We start from the raw sequence: 23,765 nt of genomic DNA, 5'->3' as shown, positions 1-23,765 counted from the left end.
GTTAGTAAAATATAAATAATTCAGGTAGTTGTTGATCAGTTCGTGTGTAAGTCCCCGGTGGGAAGGATCGCCGCCGCTAACGCGCCACCTTAAACAAACATTCTGTAATTAACATAGCAATAAAATAAATCAGACGTCTACAATCTACATCAAGTAAAAAACACCGTGGCATAAACGAGGATAGCCGAATGATTATGTTTTTATAAATTGCTAATATTCTTTTAAAAATAAAAAGACTTGCAATAGGTATTATTTTGCGTCATACATTGATGTAACAGTACTAATCAAAATACCAAATGTCTACCAGCAGACAGGATGTGGGTCATGATGACCTTAATAGATCAATAAATAAAATTAAATAGTTAGTTATTTTCAAGCAATAACATTTAGGTAGGTAAGACTTTTCGATCTTATCAATATTTCTTGTAAACAGTAACATTTAGGTAGGTACTACTAATTTACGCCAACTGCTTAATTTTCATAAACTTATCATGTGTAGAGCAAAACATTTATAGCTAACTTAGTAGCAGTATAGCAGCAGTTGATATGTATGTTAAAGATAATTATTAAAATTACATTTTAAAATACTAATTTCACACTTCACAACACGTGTAAAAAATTAACAAAGTCATAAATTAATTATCTTCAAACGATTTTTAATCGCAACTGCACTTCATTAAAGATAATGTCACGACTTCCGTTTCATTAAATGCACGTTTTACCCCACCGAAAGCTCAATGTCATATGAAAAAAAAAAATGAGTTGGATACTTGTAATTTTTACTGATTTTTAGATTTAGGTATAACCCAGGAACGGGTACGGGCTTTAGTTTGGGACGCTACATGTGTCGATACTTTCGCCCCTTCCCACCTTAGGGAATCAATTGTTAAAGCTGGGACTGCAGCGGAGTCGGCTGAATTAACCAAACGGCGCAATTATGAAGCAATTGTTAATGATTAAGTACATATTTGCGCCTTTAATTGTCGAGACCTTCGAACCCTGGGGACTGAATGCGAAATTACTGTTTTGGACCATTTTGGAAAATTTTGGAAAATTTGAATGCTGGCTCTTTCCTTGCACAAAGGCTTAGTATTGCTATCCAGCGAGGAATTGCAGCTAGCATCTTCGCCTCTTTGCTGCGCGGACACGCTTTTAGTTTTGAGTAAACAGTAAGGTATATTTATTTATTTCTTTGTTTAGTTAAGTTTGTGCTTGGTATACTTACTGACGAGCAGTCCCGCTGCGCCGTACAGTGCGCTAGAGCAGTGGTCTGTCATGGCGCGGCTCACCACATTGGTGCCCGCGAACGCGCTCAGTCGCGCCACCATCATGCCCACGCACGCCACCATGCCTCTGCAGCATTATAGAAAGAAAGAAACATTTATTGCTATTTATTTATTTAAATTGTCCAAAGATTTATTTAATGGACATCACAAAAGACAAAAAACCCAAAAAAGACACATATAACACATAAAACATACAATGGAAGAGAAAGTAAACTGTGCAGTGCCACCCTGTCGCACAACGATGCCCATTGCAATGGGACCCCCACTCAGCATATGCCGTAGCCCACGGTGAGGAAGGCCACGATGCCGGTTTTATAACCTATACTGCATCATACTCCTAGTATACGAGTATCTTAAAATTTCATGGACCCGGTGTAAAAAGAAGAACAGGGTTTAAGCCTTTGGGAATAAGCCCAATGCGTTTGGTCAGCGTTGAGAGTGTGAGCTAAATCATCCATTTGCTTGGACAAGTACCTAAAGAGTCGAGCTCCTGCAGTGAAGACAAAAATATATGATGATGATAGAAGTAACAATATGACTGATTGTTGCCTAATTGGGTTCTATTGATAAGTTCTGGTTGAAACAATAATGGACAAGAGAGGACTCAAAACAGCGGAATTTTGTTTTTATGGTCTACATTTGATATCGCCACAAGACCAGTTTGCTGGATGACGCGCTATACGTTTCATGTAAATTCTGGCTAATAGTGGCTAAAAAAGGTGATGACTCCGCTCTCAACCAGGTAACATTTTGAATAAAAAGTGCCTAGTGGAAGTCACACACGACCTGGATTTAAAAAAACTACCATAGCTTTATGTCAAGCTTATGTAATCAAAAATAATTAGTATCTACGAGCGATCTTTTTTCTAGTGTAATGATTTCTACAAATATTACTTCGAGCAAGGATTTGAAAATGACAGTAATCAAGAAAATAACACAATAAGCTCAATTATTCCGTTGATGCAATAAACCGTAATTGCGAAGTGTTTTCACATCGGTTGTAGTAAAAAGTTGAAGACTAATTTCCCCCGGTCACGATCAATCTTTCTTGTAAATAGGTAGTACTTATTAAATAGGTAGTAGGTACTAATTTAAACGAAACAATCGCTTATATCAAGACAATGCATTATTAATATTTTTTTCCATCATCGTTGGTTTAAAAATAACCGAAATAACACACAAGCACAAGCATGCTAAACTATGGTTTTAACAGAATCTGCCATAAAAAAACATTAGCAGGTCATATTATTTAGCAACCTTTAACCTTGAATTTCATCAAATTATTTGTTTTTGTTTGTAGTGATGTCATCATGATCTATTGATATCAAACCAATAGACACCATCAGTACAAACAATGACATCAGGTAAAGTTAAACATACTTACATGTAGAAATGCATCACGAAGTCTGAAACTAAGACCGAGTTGCACCATCTTACTTTAACTTTGACAGACGTTAAAAATCTGACAAACTCCATACAAAAAGCACCGGTTATCGTCATAATAGTTATCGTTAAAGTTAGGTGGTGCAACTCAGCCTTAATAGATCACCAGCACCGACAGCGCCTCGCCTATTCTCGATGCTGAAAAATTTCTAAATAAAACTGGTTTTTTAAGTGTGCCTTAGAATACGAGTAAAACAAACCTGTACGAAGTGGGATACAGGTCGACGAAGTACGAGGACATGACTCCGAAGATCATGGCGGTCGTCAGGAACACGTAGAACAGCACCAGGCCCGACAGCGCCTCGCCTATTTTCGATGCTGACAAGTTTCTAAATAAAACTGGTTTTTGTGGAGGCATGCCTTAGAATATTAATATCAAACCTGTACGAAGTGGGATACAGGTCGACGAAGTATGAGGACACGACTCCGAAGACCATGGCGGTAGTCAGGAACACGTAGAACAGCACCAGCCCCGACAGCGCCTCGCCAGTGTTGTCGATGCCGACCGCTGCGCACGCGGCGACCAGCATGATCACTATGGACAGCACCTATGCAAAAAAACAATGATATCATCCAATAAATTTTATTAAATTCTACTGCGTCTTTTGTAATTAATTACCTACAAGTTTTTGGCTTATAAAAAGTTAATAAACGCATAAATTCTAATGCGTTAAAAAGCCATAGAGACTAAAGCCTGGTCCGTGAGCACGTAGAATTTTGTCCAATGACCCCTAGCTACCCATCCTTATCGCTCGCGCGTAATTATATTGCTGTCGCGACTGTGCGACGGGCGCCCGCAGTGAGTGTGCGAGCGCGATAGCAACATAATTACGCGCGAGCAATAAGGATGGGTAGCTTGGGGTCATTGGACAAAATTCTACGTGCTCACGGACCAGACTATAGTATTATTATTTATCTAATAGCTAAGCATTTTGATAGCGTCATTCCACTTACTTTTATATATTTAAGGCTGTATTAAAATAAGTAAAGAATGAACTAAATGTTGATACCATGTTGGACGTTTAATAACTGGATGACGTGCCGAATTATTTTGATACCGTCCAAATGTTTTATAACTTTTTGTAAATCTAGACACGCGGCAGCGTGGCTTGCCACGCTGCCGCGTGCTTGGCTTGCCAAGTTCAAACAAAGGAACTGACTAGCCAGCGCCGAGTGGAATATTACACGAAACACTTGGTGCCACTTTTGATTATTAAATAAATTATTATAATAACTAGATTACCTTTCTCTTGCCAGCGCACTGCGATATAAGCGCGTTGAGCACGAAGAAAGAGAAGCCATGTGCGCACCCCGCCCATATTGTATTATCGTTTATGGTGTTCACGCACTCCTTTGATATTTCAGCATCCTGAAATTTTAAACTTGTTATAATTTTACAATAGTATTCTAACTTTATTTGATCTCAGATTCCAATTTTGCATATCTTTAAAAGACACACTCACAGCCTGAAATAAAATTCATGGTTGCCTCAGATTTAACTTAGAGCAGTCGTCCAGTAAGCAAATAAGCTCGTAAGTTTAATGTTATTCTTATCTTCTCTATTAAAATTAATATTTTGAAGGATATTATGCCTTTCTTCTTGAGAACAGTATTTTTATAGTAGGTACTTAGACTTTCTCTATTAATAGCTCTCCGAAAATTCAATCAATACGAACGTCTTCCAAAATTTACAAGGTGACTATTAACTTTTTAGGAGTCGAACGAACTGATTGCACTGTACTTTCTGGTGAAGATCTATTCCGTAGGGTAGAAGTTTACCTCGCTAGTCGCGTTAGCGCTATTGCCGGCAGCGAAGAGATCGCAGAAGCCTGCGCCGGCGTCGCTCGATGCGTACGACGTGAAGAACACGTTGAATATCGTGGGCAGGATGATAGCGAAGCTGTTGTTGCTGTGGCAATGAGATTCAATCTAATGTTAGAGATATGAAAAAATAACATACAAAAATTAACAACCAATTGAGAACTTCCTCCTTTTTATAATCGATTAAAAAAGTTTATTAACATAATCTGTTAAAAACCTTTTAGGGTGTTTTAATGGTGTGTTGTTTGTGTTTGTTGGTGATTTCATCGCGCATTGTCTCGCATGCGTGCATGCATCCCACGACCGTGATGTAATGTGCACTATATTAAAACACCCTCAATGTCAGAAATGATTCTTTATAAAAAATACGAAAGATTAATAATTAATTACAATTAACTTTGAAACAATCAGCAATAAAAATAAACTACCTAGTTGTGTGAAGCAATTCAGTCTGGATTTTTATTACATAGCACTTAGCAGTGATTTCCGATTATGAAACAACCTTTAAATAAAATTAATATTTAATTCTTCAATATTAGGTAGGATCAGTGGTTTACTTGATAGCTATGTCAATCAAGAACATCATTTTACAAAGTAGGCATAATTAGAAAACAAAAGCTACACAGGAAAGATAACATAAAATATAAAAATGTAAACCGTACCTAACTACGAGTAATTACAAAACCTACTATTAAAAAAATTACTTCTACAGACACACGTTCATACAATTAGCACACTGCAACATTGTGGCGCTAATTGCAATGATTGATGCAAGCATTAGAGCATTCTTAAAAAACTTCATGGGTACCAAAAGTATCTACTTTTGTAATAGCTACAAACTTAGTTACTTTTTATTGAAGGTGAACGTTTTATAATATAGGTATCGGAAAAGATGTGGCGACTTAGAAGTCCAGACTGGAATTACTAATTAGGTTTTTCAGGTTCACTAGTTTGCCAAAAAAACCGGCCAAGTGGGACTAGGACTCACGTACCGAATCCGAAGGTTCCGTACAAAGTACAAATCTGTAGGTGTAGTTAAGTAAGCATTACTGAGGGAAAGGGTAATAAGTTTATAATTATTGAAAAAAACATGTGATGTAAATAAAAATAGAAGGTTTTCGGAATTTTTCCTTTAAGTAGATATGTGTGCTATAAAACGTTGCTTTGTGCCAAATTTTAAGATTCTAGGTCGACCGGAAGTATCCTTCAGTACCTCTAGTATAGTCCAGTCAATAAAGCATTATAGATGGAAAACTGTAGAACACAATTTCTGACTTCAGGACTTTATTTAGACTAGTTAGGAGGTGAACATAGCAAAAGTCCCCGCCCTTAGCCTTTGAGCCGGCGGGGAGAGGGGGGTTTAAAGGTGCCACTTTTCGGTTTTTCGCTTAATCCTCGGAAACTATGCGTCCTAGTGACATGACTACTATGAACCAAAAAAAGCTTATTCAATTTGCTATAGGTGAGACCGTCAAGTTTTTCTATATCTTGTATAGTTTTTACGGCATCTGCTCTAGAAGGTCTGTAAAATCGGAAATTTTATTGTTGTCTTACATGTTCCTTTCAGGAGAAAATCGATTAAATCAACATTGAGCAAACACTATAGACATGCGGGAGCATGTTAAGCCCAGTTCCAGGGAGGGGACTGCACCGTGCGTATATTTAGACGAACCAATTAGAGCCACTTTTGACTCCTCATCATTCAAAAACTACTGTGCATTAACACTTCAAATTTGGTTCATGTGTTGAGACTTGCAAGATATACATCAGTTTCAAATTTCATAAATATGCCTCAAACGGTTCTTTAGGTATTCACGTCCAAAAATTTACATGTCTGACCTATAGACCAAATTCTAACCACTTCCAGATGACCTCGAAGGTTCAAATTTGGCATCCAGAAAGGTAGTTATGTAAATACAAAGGAACAAATAAAAAACCAGTAAATTTTAACATTTCACATGTGATAGATAGATTTTAGTGTTCTAAATGTCGATTTTTGAACGTCAATACCTAAATAACCGTTTGAGGTATATTTATGAAATTTGAAGCTGATGTATATCTTGCAAGTCTCAATACATGAGCCAAATTTGAAGTGTTAATGCACAGTAGTTTTTGAATGATGAGGAGTCAAAAGTGGCTCTAATTGGTTCGTCTAAATATACGCACGGTGCAGTCCCCTCCCTAGAACTGGGCTTAACATGCTCCCGCATGTCTATAGTGTTTGCTCAATGTTGATTTAGTCGATTTTCTCCTGAAAGGAACATGTAAGACAACAATAAAATTTCCAATTTTACAGACCTTCTAGAGCAGATGCCGTAAAAACTATACAAGATATAGAAAAACTTGATGGTCTCACCTATAGCAAATTGAATAAGCTTTTTTTGGTTCATAGTAGTCATGTCACTAGGACGCATAGTTTCCGAGGATTAAGCGAAAAACCGAAAAGTGATACCTTTAAACCCCCCTCTCCCCGCCGGCTCAAGGGCTAAGGGCGGGGACTTTTGCTATGTTCACCACCTAACTAGGCTAAATAAAGTCCCGAGGTCAGAAATTGTGTTCCACGGATTTCTCTCTACACCGTCGTTAAGGCATTCATTGACTGGACTAGTAGGAAAAACTTTCGAATTCGTTTCGTTGCGTATTCAAAGTGTCATCGAAAAATTTTGTATGAAAAATTAAACAGCGCCCCCTAGGGCGGCTATAATATAGGGGGCGCTGTTTAATTTTTCATACAAAATTTTTCGATGACACTTTGAATACGCAACGAAACGAACTCGAAAGTTTTTCCTACTAGAGGTACAGGTACCACTAGTACGAAATACTTTCGAGTTCAAGACGAGGACGAATTTTTGTACGTTTCGAGTTCGAACTCGAAACGTTCATTCTTGTTTTACTAAGGCCCAGTTTTTTGATTCGTAGTTAAAATAACCAATAGTCAAATTTGACAGATGTCAAATGACAAGTGGTTAAATATCAGAAAAAAATGTTTTTCGAACAATGGTTAGCTTGACTTTTAGTACATTTTTTAACTATTAGTTAACATTTTGTTAATATTTAACCATTAGTAACAAAATTTAACAATTTGTTATTTTAACTATGAATCAAAAAACTGGGCCTAAGGATCGTACTCGTTAGCTTAACTTTCTAATTTCTTTCGTCGGCACGCAAGGCCAAGAAGCTTCTTTCGACGAGTCATAGAGTATTTTACAAGTTTTTTTTTATTTAACATGGAATGGTGTGTTCTTCCGTCCGAAACATGCTGCGTTATTTTAAGATGTTGTTATTAAATTTTAAAAAATAAGTTACAAAGATGAATAATGCTCATAACGCCTCATTAATTGTTTATACGTTTTTGTGTTATTGTTTGTTTAATATGTAAGTATTTAAAACCATTATTATTTATTACCAATCAATATTTATATTGTTGGGTAAACAAATTTCGGAACATCTTTCGTCTTGTTAATGTAGCTGGCAAGCAAAGCGGCGTTATGAATAAATTTAAGTTGCTATAGAAACAATGTTCTGTTGATTGTCACTTGTGCCATAGAAAATAAAAAGAGCTATCCATTGTGTATTCCTACTGTTGTATTAAATTAATTTCGTGGACAAATCTATCTTCTATTTTTCTACTGTAAAATCACACTCAGCCACACGCTCACACACGTCTGACAGTGACAAGACAAGGGATTTTTCTTGTTTTGACGTATTTTCTAACCTCTTAGAATGTTTTAGAAGTCGTAATAAAATAATTTGAATATAAAGCTATGTTTTAAAGTAAATAAAGACCATATTAACGATGTTAACATCTGAGATGAGACATCGGTAAGTAGATTAAATTAGCAAGTGAAAATATTTTTTAGTTAAATCATGTAGTTAAATATGTATATTGTAATTCTATCTTGTTTTAGATTTTATGGAATGGAGGAGAAGATTTAACAGCTAGAAATTAACAAAAATCCTGCAAGAGCATCGAGATCTCGCTTTTGGCGAGTGGAAGTCCAAAGGCAAAGTGTAGCGGTTTGCAGTTTTTAGCCTCACTTTTTTGGACCTAACAAGACAGGAAAAGAATAGTCAAAGGTATGTTGATTGCAATAATTGAATCTTTATTATTTAAGTAGGTACTTACCTATGCATTCTCTAGACAAACTGAAATGTTAGGCCCTTTCATATTGATTGTTAGGATGGCAAGTTAAATTAGTATTTAGTTAACATTACTTTTTCTTTTACAGAGGAAACCCGAGTAGCCAGATGATAATATATGAAACCATGAGCAGCCAGCCATTGAAACTCTCAGCAATTTGAATAACAATTTTGATTATTACCAATCATGTATCATACCTATTAATAGAAAATTAAAACTGTTAGGTACCTATGTTTTCATTGAAATTCAAAATATTGTTTAATGTTTTATAAGTATTTATTAAATAAATTGTCACACATATATTTTGTTTTAATCCCATTAATGTCTATTTGCCCGCAAGTGTTGATGGTATTTCTTAAGTGTGCCCAGGAACCTTAGTCCTATTACTTATTCTGTGCCGGAGCTGGATCTTTGTAAGGTTTGGGTAGGGTAGGTACCTGTAATGATTAATAAATGTTGATGAGTAGAATACTATAACATTAATTTTATAGTTATTAGTTTAGGTAAATAACTTTATTAAGATCTAAAACTTTCTGGCTAAAACACTTACGAGCAAAGGTATGGAATCACCCTGTTGTGTTTTGTTCTGTATGATCTTAAGAACTGAATGCATATTATGTACATTTGTATAAAATAGTTCATGGATAAATCTTATGTAGGCATGAGTACCTACCTACTTCTCCGAGTATGTTGGGGGTATTGAGAGCATTGGTTAAGTAATTCCAAATGCTTCTTCATACCATCAGTGCCTTGGTATGAACTGGATGCATCTTAATGCATAGCACATAATATAACCTGTAATAATTATTATCTATCAAAGGACAAAGAAATCATGTGGTATGTAGAGTAGACAGAATGTATGAATAAATTATGTACTTGCCTTGTGTTCCAAGGACACTCTTTTTGTTGCCATAAGACTATCTTTCCGGCAATTTGTCACATAAGTAGGTATCTTACAGGGCAGATATGTACCATCCTAGACTGCATCCCTCTTAACATCATGTGCGATTGTGGTCAAATACCTGCCTTGTTATGCATAAAAATAAAAATAAATAAAAATCTACTAAAATGCAGGTTTATTGACTTTGAGGCGGTATCGCTGCAACAACCACAACATCAGGATTTAAGTTTTTCCTTATTATGTTGCCCCATGGACCTATAAAAAAAGGCGGACGGAACTCGCGCTACAACAAAACTGTGACGCAAAATTTTGGCGTTTGTCTATTGTGTGAGTGAATTTAGGGATGCCATGTTAGCCAAAACATTTTACCCATTTATCTTAAGAAAAACATAGATGGGCAGATATGTTACTTGGAAATGTAAACGAAATTATATCGTGCCATTTGAAAAGGATGAAAGATGAATACGTTGAGTAAGACGCGAAATTTTCAAATTTTCTTACTTTGTTTGCAAGTCAGTGTCAGGTACGATTCACGCAGTTACAAATGATCAATCTTGTGTACCTACGTAATCATAATCTTATGTATCATCAATATTATTAACTCTGATAGATTTTAACATACAACCTGACACTGACTTGCAAAAATATAAGAAAATTTGAATTTCGCAGTTCCACCCCCTAGGGAAGGATCAAATCTGCCTACGAAAATATATCCCATTAAAACACTGTTATTATGATAAATTATTTTATTTCAATAGTATGCGTAATAAACACCTAAAAAGTCTTAAAATTATAGATTTCCCACTTTTCGGGTAATTTTCCCACGTAAATAACTGAGAACACTGGCCTTTGACGTATTATTTTGTCGGGTGATTGACGTTTGATTTTAATATTTTAATGTTTATAAAATCGGGGAAATAAGTGATTAGATTATTAGTTTACCTGTGAAATGTGATTCCTTGATTTTTGTTCGTTCGATCAGAACGGTTTTTACACAATTTCACCACGCAAGACATGTCGTATTTGTGTTTTTTTTTCGCCGCGTAAATGTGTCAACTGTGTGAAGTTTGCACTCGAAGTGGTGTATCAGGGTATGAATGTGTGCGTGCCGGCCTGTACGTACAGGCGAGCTGGTATATCCTAATGTCACAGTATTTTGTTGATGAGAATCCGTCCGACTTTTGTTGCCCTATTAGATATGAAATAAACAAACATTAGGAAAAATGTCCACAAAATATATTTTTTTACTCACTGTTGGGATGCTTCCTAATCTCTTAACTTAAAGCATCTAAACAATCTAAATGATGCCAAACAAGGAAATAAATTCGCCGACCACATAATCTCCACATTTAAGCCTCAAAAACACGTAAAATTTTTTTTTTTTTTTTTTTTTTTTTTTTATTTGTGGCAACCAAACCTCTCTGGGAGGTTTATTTCTGCCAATGTCGAGTGAAAAATATTGACATAGTTATCAATAGAACGTGGGTGTTTCAGTTCTATTGATTTTTCATGGATTCCGTGGAGTTAAGTATGCCCGTAAGCAGGTTTCGAGACGCCACCGGGTCCAAAGCGGGTTGTTCATACGACAACCCACTCGACACTCGATGCGCGCTCAAATTCGAAGTATTTCAATGTTTTTTATAATTTATCACTTCACTGCACTTTAGAACACAAAATAACACCAAATTTGTACACTAAAGTCCATTAAATAATAAATTGAAACCATTAAAACAGATCGACCATGCTTCCCGTTCAACTACCCTCCACGGAATCACCGTAAAATTTATATCAACGTAATCTTCTCACAACAAAATTGACAGTGACACAACATTCGATGATTTCAACGACAACGAAACGACGTTGATTGTCAAAATTAGGTTCGTACTACGTTATTTCATACAAAATCCATCTTTCGTCACGCCTAGTATTTGAACTCGATACGAAAGAAAATCGAAAGTTTTTCTTACTCATCATCATCAACAGCCCTTTACAGTCCACTGCTGGACTATGAGCCTCCTCCACTATAGTGGAGGGTTTTGCCATAATCTCCACGCTAGGCAGGCGGGTTGGAGATCGCAGTTTAAAAGATTGATGTTTTTCAGAGAGCGCTGCTGCCCATTCTCTGTTTGATGTGTAGTCCCTAAGTCGCCTCTTACGACACCCGCGGGAAGAGTAGGGGTTGGTGACAAATGTATTCTACTCTGCCGTCACCACACGGCTTTTTTTACTAGATGTTTGACTTTGACTTTTTTCTTACTAGGTGTTTTTTTTCTTTTTATGACCTATAGGGGGCGCTGTTTAATTTTTCATACAAAATTTTTCGATGGCACTTTGAATACGCAAACGAAACGAACTCGAAAGTTTTTCGTAATAGAGGTACAGTTCGACTGTCGAGTTGCGAGTGTCAAAATATGCAGCTTTAAATTGCCGTTTCTTTTGATTGCGTTGACACAGAAGTTAGATTTTGTTACACCTGACCTGACCTGGCTTATTTGATATGAATTTCGGCTTTACCTCCACGCGTTCCTGAGAAAAAGGGTCTTGACAGACAGACAAAAAGGACAACAAAGTGATCCTCTTATATGGGTTCTGTTTTTTCCTTTTGATGTACGGAACCCTAAAACTAGTAATTTGACAAAAAGTTCATTTCGTAAACATCTAGGTAACTTTAAAAATAAAGATTTCGTAAATGTTTTGCTTTGCAAATATTTCCAATGTTAATTTAATTTATTTCTTAATAATTAACAATGACAAGAAAAAAATATCTACGAGGATACACTCTTTCTTAGCGTACCTACTAATTGTATCTTAGGTACTTGCGTATGCCACGTGGGAATATGTGATTGTGAATATGTTACTGTAAAAGCTCGAATTGCAGTAAATCCTAAGATATTCCAGTAGAACGTAAGATCTACCAATTTCTAATGGTAAATGTCCCAAAAGGTTTGCGATTCGAACTCTTACCACCTTTTCGTTGGTAAATCTTAGGATTTACATTAATGGCACGGTAAATGTTGAAAAACAAAACATATCATAACCTTCTCAGCGCATCTCATCATCATCATCATCATTAGAAATTACTTAAATTGGAAAAAAATCGAATCTATCTTAATATTGAAGTTGCCCTCTTTGTATTTCTAGTCGCTCACTTAGTAATGTAGTCGCACGGACAGAATTTTAATATCTAAAATGGATTAAACATAACCCACTTTTTGTAAGCTCGTTCTGCATTTGATTTTAATCAATATTCGTCGTTAGTTAAGTAAATTTTTCGCTTACTCAAATTCATACCGCTCAAGTTATTAAAACAGTAAGTATGCCATCATCAGTCGCTAAGTTATTTTAGTCGATCGTTTTTTAATTACCCATTAAGAATTACTCATTGTTTTTATCCTAAAACTAACATCTACCAGCTGACAGAGGTAAAACCTAGCATACACTGAATTCGAATGGTAAAAGCTCGAAAAAATCGTCGTATTTTCAGAAATACTTACATTTACCAACTCATGTCGGTAAATCCTAAGACTTACACTTAAATCTTAAGATTAACCGTAGTTCGAGCTTTTACAGTAACAAATACACCCATTAATAGCTCTATTAAAAAAAAATTGAATGCATGAATACTACTTTACATTAATCCCCGATTCATCGATTACCTAGTTTCTAAGCGATTAATACAATGCAAAAAAAATCCTTACCTACTCACTATAATTATTTTACATTTATGTCTGTATATTGTAGCTAAGAAGGTATTGCGTTTTTACGCCAAAATTCTTCAACTAACTTTGATGATAGATTGGTGAGCTTTAAAGAAAGCTATAAGCCTTATGTTGTAAAAGATGTCGAAAGAGTTAAGTTCGGGGAAGTACTTACCTTAGTTTTTGGGGCTTCTCTTATGTAAGAAATAATAACGCCACTCTTGTGGCGGAGTTTTGGGCTGACACTGTGTAGGTTTGTTGTCGACACGAAAAGAAGAAGAAGAATAATGAAATTACATTAATTCTTTAACTATATGTACTTTGCCTAAACAGTTTTCTTATTTATAGGTCTCGCGATAAAGTCATCTATGTCTCCGTCCAACAAGGCGGGCGAAGCTGCGGGCATTAGTAGATGTCATAATTACGAGCCTGATGATAATAGGCTAAATCATCGACAGAAGACTATTAGAGCTATTGAGAAGTCATTAACACACAAACATGACTTCTGATTAGTGTTAACATCAACACGGGAAAATGCAAAAAATGATTTGCGGATAGAGCCGTTCAAACACACAGCTGGGAGCAATCTTGATGCTATACCGATCTGTTTTTACAACCCACAGGATAAGTTAATGAAGAAGATCAGCTGTAAAAACCTGTATTTACCTACATGTAAAAATATCTACGAGCTTTTACGATGATGATTCCTTAAAAATACTATTCTCCACTCTAAACAATTCCCTTTTCCTCGTACTTTTTACATGTGGTGGTAATTACTTCTCTTGAATTGCCACATAAATGGATTACGCCTATAAAATAATGATCAATTATTCTATTGTGATTTTCTTTTTTGGTCCTACTTTTGTACCTTTGTACTTTAACTGTCTCTTGAATTGCCACTTAAAAGGTTATGCCTTTATAATGAGCTAGCGGCCGCCCGCGACTTCGTACGCGTGGATCCCGTTTTACCCCCGGGTGGAGTTTCGTAAAATCCTTTCTTAGCGGATGCCTACGTCATAACATCTACCTGCATGCTTTTCAGCCCGATCCGTCCAGTGGTTTGGGCTGTGCGTTGATAAATCACTATGTCAGTTTGTCAGTCAGTCTGTTAGTCACCTTTGAGTTAGTATATAATTATTTAGAAAGATATTCTGTTATTGTGATTTTACTTACGCAATATAAATGACGAAAGTCAAGTAATACAGCAGCAGAGTTCTCCAGAGGAGAGGCGGCTGGAACAGCGGCGCAATCTGGGTCCACAGTGACTTTAGCGAGAATACCCCCACCTCCTCTTTGTTGCCATCTTCCAGGTAGATTTCTTTTACCTATAACAATTTATTTATTTTATGTTTGGCCTTAATATAAAAAAGGTACCTACCTACAGCTAAATAAAATGATGTTTGGTCTCAAAAAAGGTGCTGATAAAAAAAATAAAACAGCCTCGCAGTGATTATAGGAATCCTCTAATTAAAGGAAGTATTTTGAGAAAACTAATGTTATAGCTAACGCCATCTGGTGGGAAAGTGAGTAGATAAGTATTGGCACTTATTTTATAGTCGGCGTATTTTTCCTTGAAAGCTATGCCTTAAAAATATTATTGATGTAAATCGTGTGCGATAGATGGCGCTACGATAATAAAAAGGCCTAAAAAACTATTTAATTAAAGACCGTATAGGGTTTGTTTGTAGGTCCACTAATAAAGTTTTTTTTTTTAAATATCACCCGCTTTTTATATCTTTCTTTCTTTAAACTACGTCAAAATACTCGTTTCTGAAAACATTGATTTCCAGCATTTCTATTACATGCATTTCGCATACTGTTTCCTTCCTTCGTTCGTTTCAGCCGAAAGACGTCCACTGCTGGACAAAGGCCTCCTTATCCTAAGTTAATTAAATAACAAAAATATACCAAAAACAGTAGATACTTACAGGATACTCCCCAACTCCGCCATTCTTCGTATACATCTCTCGCAGCACGTCCACAGCTTCGCTGGTGCGTCCCACATTGGCCAGGAACTTGGGGCTCTCGGCGTAGAAGTGTAGGCAGAGAGCGCCTAGACCCAACGGGAGAGCCATGACGAGGGTCAGCAGCCGCCAGGGACGGTACACGATGAGCCAGAGGGGGGTCGAGAAGTTCAGCTTGGTGATAAGATAACCTAGGACTGGAGAGAACAGACTGAGTTGGTTTTTGTTTTGCACTGAACGGTTTTCGGTTCGTAAAGTTCCTAATATTTCGACTCGCGGAGTATTTAAGTAAAAGATCATGACAATAAAGTAAGATGCTTTGAGTCTGTGTCTTAAATCACTGTGGTCTAGAAAAATTCTACATAAAGGAATAAGGGAACATGGTATGAGAACGGTTTTCTCGATTTATTGTTGGTTGTGTTCTCTCTGCTTAACTAAAAACTCAGTAGAAAACCTTCTTGGCTTCTCATGGCCCTTGTTGGTCGGGAACTTGGGGCTCTCCTTGTAGAAGATTAGACCCAGTGGGAGAGCCATGACGAGGGTCAGCAGCCGCCAGGGACGGTACACGATGAGCCAGAGGGGCGTGGAGAAGTTCAGCTTGGTGATTAGGTAGCCTAGGACTGGAGAGAACAGACTGAGTTGGGTTTTTGTTTTGCACTGCACGGTTTTCGGTTCGTAAAGTTCTTAATGTTTCGTCTCGCGGAGTATAAAAGGTCATGACAATAAAGTAAGACGCTTAGAGTCTGTGTCTTAAAATCACTATGGCCTAAAAAATTTCTACATAAAGGAATAAGGGAACATGGTATGAGAACGATTTTCTCGATTTATTGTTGGTTGTGTAACCTCGATTAGTAGCGGCCTGCGTCCAGCGCTTCCCTGCTACCTTTATGATATCATCGGTCCACCTTGTGGGTGGACCACGCTGCGTTTTCCGTTTTCTGCTACCAATCGATCAACATGGAAAGCATTGGGGGAGGGCTATGTTCAGCAGTGGACGTCCTATGGCTGAAATGATGATGATGATGATGTGTTCTCTCTGTTTAATTAAAAACTTAGTAGAAAAGCTTCTTGGATTCTCGTGGCCCTTATTGGCCAGGAACTGGGGGCTCTTCTTATGTGCAGGCACAGCGCGCCCAGACCCAGTGGGAGAGCCATAACCAGGGTCAGCAGCCACCAGAGATGGTACACGATGAGCCAGAGGGGGGTGGAGAAATTGGTGATGAGATAGCCTAGAACTCTGGAGAGAATATGAACATGACAGGTTAGGTGGATAATTGTTCTGCAGTGAACACTTATAGTCCTGCTTGAATACTTTTGGTTCCGCGATTCGGGAAGTAAAATAAGTCATAATAGAAGAGACATTGGATTCTGTGTGTGAAACATAGTTTGAGACCGCTTTAACGTAAAAACTTTTTGATCAATCTGTGCAAATGTCAAAAACCAGGCCAATGTGCAAATGTCAAGTTTGAACTTGGGGCTCTCGCTCTCGGCGTAGAAGGGCAAGCACAGCGCGCCCAGCTAGAATAGAAGAGACATATGGTTTTATGTCAAATACACTATAGCCGATTTAGTCAATTTCCTTTTTATTGCGGACCAAAGTTAAGCTAAATTAGTTATAGCGACTGCGCCCAATCGCTTGGGCCGACTTTAATGGTTCTAGTGGGCATTGCCGAGTAGCTGTTTTGAATCAACTGACTCGAGCTGATGATGGCTACCACATAAATTATAACGTACTGTAGTATATGGTGGGGGTGAGCATGAGCGCGCTGGTCATGAGCAGCATGTACTTCGCGCGCACCCGCGCCGTGCAGCACTCGCCATGTAGCGCGTTCGGGATGATGGATGATGGCTACCACAACGCAAAGGTAACGTACTGTAGTATATGGTGGGCGTGAGCATGAGCGCGCTGGTCATGAGCAGCATGTACTTCGCGCGCACCCGCGCCGTGCAGCACTCGCCATGTAGCGCGTTCGGGATGATGGATGATGGCTACCACATAAAAGATAACGTACTGTAGTATATGGTGGGCGTGAGCATGAGCGCGCTGGTCATGAGCAGCATGTACTTCGCGCGCACCCGCGCCGTGCAGCACGTACGGGATGATGGATGATGGCTACCACAACGTAAAGGTTACGTACTGTAGTATATGGTGGGCGTGAGCATGAGCGCGCTGGTCATGAGCAGCATGTACTTCGCGCGCACCCGCGCCGTGCAGCATTCGCCTAGCAGCGCATACGTCGCCGACTCCGCTGCGCTCGACCTGGTGACAAAGGCTCATACTTTAATATCTTTCACACTACCAGCTCGATAATAATAACATTATGCCATGTAAAGCATCTTTTCACATACTCTAAGCTCTTTCCCACAGAGACATCATGTTTTTTGTAGTATTCTATCCCGTTTAGTTGTAGATATTACGTGTTTTAATATTAACATTCACACGATTGCAAGTGTCCCGCAAAAAAACAATCCGTTCGAATTAGTAATTTAAACTTCAAACACACTTTTGTCTGTTCACACGATAGTCCACTTTTGCGGAATCCTGCATTACTGGATCAAAATTGGGTTGTCGTGGGAAAGGGCCCTAATCTGTGCTCATAAAATCCTGGATAGTTGTTGCAAGTATTTCAAGCGCCAAGGACAACTTTGCGATTTGAATTTGGAATGCCAAAATTCGAATAAACAGTGAAAATAGTGTTACCTTTTTTTTTTAATCGACCGTCATCTTTTTTTTTACTTGAATTAAAGCAAAGGCGCGACAGCCAGTATCAGTGACCACAGACATTTTATCAAATCCTTTATTTTGTAGGATTTGAATTTGGAACCTATACGAAAAATAAATTATGCCTTTACAACCCACAGATAATAAAGAATTTACCATCTGGACTGGCGATATCACTGTGATCTTATTAAATCAGTGAAATCTCTATCAAAGTAGGTTATCAAATTGTTTCAGTTTAAGATTATCTTAAGAACAAAACAAATCTTACACAAACAAACCTCACACTTTATAACTAATCTGATTTAGATGTCGCATCATGATTGATTGAAGAGATGCTGAACTAATCGAAGATAATAAATATCATCATTGGTCAGTCAGTCATCAGTGTTTTATTCAATCGTAAAAGTTTCGCCGAATATTAAAATATATTCGGGGATACAATAAATAACAACATTCTGTACCGGAGAAGCATACCTCTGTTAACTCCTGCATTTCATGTAGGATGTAGGATGATTCTCAGGTAGGGGAGGTGAGCCCAAAGCGGGTATACCGCCCAAAGCGGGTAGCCTTCGTTATTCACGTATACAAGCCGATTGGGCACATGTGTGCGTTTCGTGGCAACGCCCGAACTCGTTTCGACACGAATCAGTTTGGCCGAAACATCGGCGACGCGCGGCGGAGCTCCGAGACGCGAATGTTTTTATTTGCCTGTTTCACAAAAAAATATCAAGATATGTGAATATGAATTACTTCATTCTGTTTAAAGTTGTGTTGAATCTGTTACTTGTGTATTATTCTGCATTAAAACAGCGTAGAATTCTTATTGTTTGAGCAACATTTCTGATAAAGATTTTGAAATTATTTTACAAAACGTGAAAAAGTATCTTTTGGGCAAAGCGGGTATGGGTAAAACGGGTAACCGCTTCTTATTCTTATTCTAATTATATATGGATACAAAAATGGTACTTTCATAGGTAATTTTTGTTGTTTTGGCTGAACAAGAATATGAATTGATAGAAGTCTTGTTTCACATGGATAATCTTTTTTTTGGTCTGACAAAATCGGATTTTTATCTCACGTATATCAATATGCAGAGAGCAATAGAATTCCGTACCCTTTCAAAAGTCAAACTGCTGGAGAAGATTGGTGTAAAGCCTTTGAAAAGAGATATAGAACTAACATTAAGAAAGCCAAAGCCAACGTCAGTACCTCGCCTTGCCCAGTCTCGACCCGTTTTGCCCCAGCGGCCATACCCGCTTTGGGCACCCCCTGCGGGCAAACCGGGTAAAATGACCGACTGATTAGTTCTTAAATTTTTGAAGTGATTTGTTACAAGAGAAATGATTTTTAGTTTTTATTACAAAGTTTAATACATACTTGTACGAATTATTAAAAATATATAACTTTGCAACTGCAGTAACGTCTTTTTTATTGACACAAACCTTAAGTTACCCGCTTTGGGCCCATCTCCCCTACAACATTAGGTACAGCTACGAGTACCTAAGTACTTCCAGAATATGCTAGGATAACAGTTCCATAGGTACTTTATTTATTTAGTATAGAACAATGATCATGGTATGAGAGCGTGGATTTCGTCCTTTCTCAAAAAATCTTTCTAGCTCGTCGCGCCATCAAAAATACGGTCATAAAATACAAACCTAGCGCCTTTATGCTGTAGTTGGTGACATTGTATACTATCGAGAGTGCCATTCTGTTGTGTACTCACAGAGCAGAGCCGATGAACCTCAGCGCCGCTAAGGTCTGCCAGTTGGGCGCGAAGCTGCTAAGCACGGCGCTGACGAAGCTGCCGCCCATGGCCCACATCAGCACCAGCTTGCGGCCCCGCGTGTCCGACAGGTAGCCCCAGGGGTACGACATCACGATGATGCCTGGAATGCAGAAGATAAATTGTTAGTAATATGGATCATATCCAGGACACTGGATTTTTATTCACGTCGGGGTGTGGTGAAGGCAATACTCCTGAAATTCGATGCTCTTCTCAGAAGGGCCTTATAGCTACTTTTACTTTATCGCCCGTATTCACAAAAGATGATTGTTTAAGTGAAGCAGCAAATCGAACGCACAGCGTTGAATAGATCAATAGAGGTCTGTGATTGGTTCGTGTATCGTGTATCACCCTGTGCGTCCACGCGCACTGTGAGACCTCATAGTAATGTTTGTGAATACGGGCGTACCTTTATGTTACCTGGTAACATTTTAAAACTTTACCAACGATAGCCCAATCGTTTTTATATTTAACAGTTGGTACCACTAACGAGTATCAGATACTTCAGTAGCGCCAGCTGGTGAGGGAAAATACCATAGCAAATCATTAGCGTCAGGAAAAAATAAATGAGGCAAATGAATTATCCAATTATTTGACAAGTAGGTAACATAACTAACTTTTTTTCTTTCAAAATTGACTGAGATCTATTAAATGTGTTGGAGAATCATCGGTGTCGTGGACGTGTTAAAATTCAGTAGAATCCAACGAGTCACTTTCATTCGGAATCCATGAGTTAACCTTGTGATTTTTCTTTCATAGCCTGTGTTTTAAACGCATACATCTTAACCTTTCTTTATAAACTCTGAACCCACCTGCAAACGGCATAGAGGACAGCACGCCGATCTGCTGCAGGTCCATGCCCAGGTCGCAGGTGGCGGCGGTGACGATGATGCCCAGCCCGAAGATGTCGATGCCCATGGCCGTGATCACCATGAAGCACGCCAGCAGCAGCCCCTTGTTGTACCAACCGTGGCCTGGATGATATAAAATCAAAGATGATAGACAGAATACTAGTAGAAAATAGGTATTTATTTGTCTCAAAACAATTTATCACAGTGTATAACATGGTGAAGACATGGCAGGAGACTTCTTCAATACGAAAATACAAATTCCTTTCTTTCCCCCAACTCAGGGGTTATTGACTCGCCCCACATACACTTACTTATGTTTCCATTTATTTAGGCGTTTAGACTAGCAGTTAAATATTTAGAAGTATTATTTATAAATGCATACATTTTTATTATTTGTTATTCTTGAGAAATCTAATTCTTTGTCTTTGTACGAAAACACGAATTATTAAACAGAGTGGCAACTCATTTCGTATTCTGTTTTTAAATCCTACGTGAAACATGTATAGAAGAAAAATAACAATCGGCCAAGCGACGTGATTCCAGGTTAGAACTGTTACTTAAAAAAAAACTCGAAGTAAAAAAAGTTATTCATAACAATGAGGGTGATTGTAAAATCTCCGACGCGGTCACCTGCGTTAAAATCGGTTCAGGAAATGGAGGTAGTTCGGAGATTTGCGCATTCGATCATTGTAGGTAGCTCAGTCTTTTTGGCTCTGGATATTTTACGGCCTGGTTCGGGTTCGGCGGTTATAAATTTTTGCAGTGTTCTATTTTAATTGTTACTATTGGCATCTACGAACTAAAATGATTTTGTTTTTGTGCGTAAAATTTAAAAAGTGTTGTGTTGGACCTCAAATCTATTTTGTGCTTCGGTGGTTTTGTGTTTTGTGACCTGGTGTGCCGTGATGGAGTCTGCGTACCTACCAGATAAGGCCTTTGGATTTACTCAGGTGAGTGATTGCTTTTTATTTCTATAATGCAGGTAGGTAGGCAACTAGTATTGTAATATTAAATTACATACATGCTTTTGTACCTGGAATTTCTGAGCTACCCTAATACTGGCTTTCAGTGAGACTATGAACTCGCATTGGCGTATCTAGGGTTATTTTTCGCCCTGAAATACCATGGCCGATGGATACGGGGGGTGAAATTATCATAGCTCTCGAGTATCATAGTTCTTGAGTGAGTACCATCTTTCGAATCGTAGCCCAACATCCTGGTATAAGTAATTTATGCTCATAGACTTATTAAAATGTAATTTATAGATCTTGTAATTTGATTGCAAAGTAAAATAATATTATGTGTTGTGCTGAACCTCAATTTTTTTTGGCCAGCAGACTTGGAGTGGACTGGCGCGGGCGTCTTCGGACCTGTTGTGCTGGGACCTGACGTGGCTGACGTGCTTGGTGGAGCCTTCGGATTTAGGTAAGTGCTTTTTTAATTGAACTGAATGGTGATTAAAATTTATACATTTATGTCTTTTTATAAACGTCTGCAATAACTCCTGATATATTATGGCTCGTGCTTAGCTTATTGATATTTGCTCTTGTAATACTTCCATTCTATATTTTGCGGATTGCTTATTGCTTAACTCATAATGACTGATTTAACTGTGCCGTATACCTATTAGATAGTAAGACGAAACTAAAGGTCATAAAACCATGGAACTGGTTTTAAGTAGGACTACTCATGTAAAATATACGAGATAACGTCATTATAATTCGATAGTAATTTGCCGCAAAAAACGTGAGTCATTGCCGATCTAAGTTGTAAGTAGTACCACAGAATAAGTAATAGTACAGGTACAGAAGGATTACTCCGCAAGACGATTTAAATAAATGCGAGTCTTGCTACGACGCGATAAAGTGGAATTCAGCTCTCACAGCACTACGTACCTACAATTTTATTCACCTACAAGTTTTGTCTCTTTCTATCGCGTGCCTCTGAACTCTTCTTACGCTGTTAGGGTTGCTGTCTAGTGAAAAAATAATTAATCTACTTTTATGTAATGAGGTACGTATGTAGGTAAGTACGCATTCATTATGGAAAACCTTGGAAGAGGCCTTTGTCCAGCAGTGGACGTCATTTGGCTGAAACGAACGAACGCATTCTGAGCAGTAGTCATGGTAGGTTAGGTTCCTATACTATGCTAAGAATTATTGATTACCTACATGGCCAACATACCTTTCAGCATCTTTGGGAGGCGAAAAAAAAGATAAATCCGGTAGATTTCTTTTCAAATTTAAACACCCGAATCCGCACAATATTTCTTTCTCTTTATGTCCATTTTTAAATAATACTTCGATCATAGAATTAGGTACTACAACGCACGCCAGCTTCCTGACGGGCGCGCGCGTGACACTCGACTGATATAATACCCGCCGGCGGGGCGCTTCGCTGTAGGTAATTATCGGATGTACCGCGCGGAGTGAGCCAGGCCTGGTAGTACGTAGGAATATGAAGTATTTTTTGGTTGTAGTAAGATTGGCAAACTAAGTAAGATCTGCTAACTGTAACCCAATAAGACCTATAATAAGTTGGTACCTACATTATCTACTACTAATTCAATAAATTCATTGTGTTTGCCTTTATTTCATTTATTCTTCAATCAAAAGATAATTTCACTTCAGTAGAAAGAGATGTAGCAATATTTTTAACACAGTATTATACGGCTCTTTAAGCTTTTATAAATAAACAAGGTGCATAGAGATTTTAAACCAGTCCGTTGCATTCTGGGTGTGTGGTGGCCCTACCTGTTGTTTGTCAACAAACCGCTTCACTTAGAAACTTACCTGTCAAGTCCAGGGCCTCCTCATAGCCGTAGGATCTGGTCTGCGCCTTATTGTTGACAGCTACATAACTTAGTTCTATGTCTCCAGCTCCTTTGGTGTAGCCTTCGTTAATTGCCGCCATTTTTATCTAATTATTAAGTTCTGAATTTACATCAAAACACTTAAATTAACTTTACTTAAACTTAACTTTTCACGACACTTAAAAGTAAGAAATGTAACTTAAAAATATGTAAATGCAAATGTTTTCGGATATCACAGAAAAAATACTTATCTAATAACTATTTTATTACATGACCAAGTATTTGACCGAGTGGTGTGTCCGCCGCGAGAAGCGAACCGCGACTGCGAAGGTCGTCCGCC

General features: G+C 38.0%; 1 protein-coding gene and 2 long non-coding RNA genes across 3 annotated transcripts; 1 reads left to right on the top strand and 2 right to left on the bottom strand.

The window, feature by feature from the left end:
- Positions 1-23,765, bottom strand: LOC135077058 (synaptic vesicle 2-related protein-like). Its single transcript, XM_063971655.1, has 11 exons — positions 23,406-23,765; positions 20,575-20,736; positions 19,703-19,865; positions 17,393-17,514; positions 15,219-15,451; positions 14,464-14,615; positions 4,509-4,638; positions 3,973-4,098; positions 3,111-3,277; positions 1,226-1,353; positions 1-88 (listed from the first exon to the last, which is right to left on the bottom strand). Exons 1-11 carry the CDS (start codon positions 23,524-23,526, stop codon positions 36-38), a joined length of 1,557 nt encoding a protein of 518 aa, XP_063827725.1. The 5' UTR covers positions 23,527-23,765; the 3' UTR covers positions 1-35.
- On the top strand, positions 7,835-8,918 carry LOC135077039 (uncharacterized). Its single transcript, XR_010258371.1, has 3 exons — positions 7,835-8,372; positions 8,459-8,627; positions 8,780-8,918. It is a non-coding gene; the product is annotated as an uncharacterized LOC135077039 (long non-coding RNA).
- On the bottom strand, positions 8,952-9,805 carry LOC135077038 (uncharacterized). The gene is made up of 3 exons (XR_010258370.1): positions 9,572-9,805; positions 9,365-9,486; positions 8,952-9,128 (listed from the first exon to the last, which is right to left on the bottom strand). It is a non-coding gene; the product is annotated as an uncharacterized LOC135077038 (long non-coding RNA).

The sequence above is a fragment of the Ostrinia nubilalis genome, chromosome 12, assembly GCF_963855985.1.
Source record: "Ostrinia nubilalis chromosome 12, ilOstNubi1.1, whole genome shotgun sequence".
In the NCBI taxonomy this organism is placed as follows: domain Eukaryota; kingdom Metazoa; phylum Arthropoda; class Insecta; order Lepidoptera; family Crambidae; genus Ostrinia; species Ostrinia nubilalis.
Note: the sequence above shows the minus strand (reverse complement) of the source record. Positions and strands in the feature narration are given on the sequence as shown.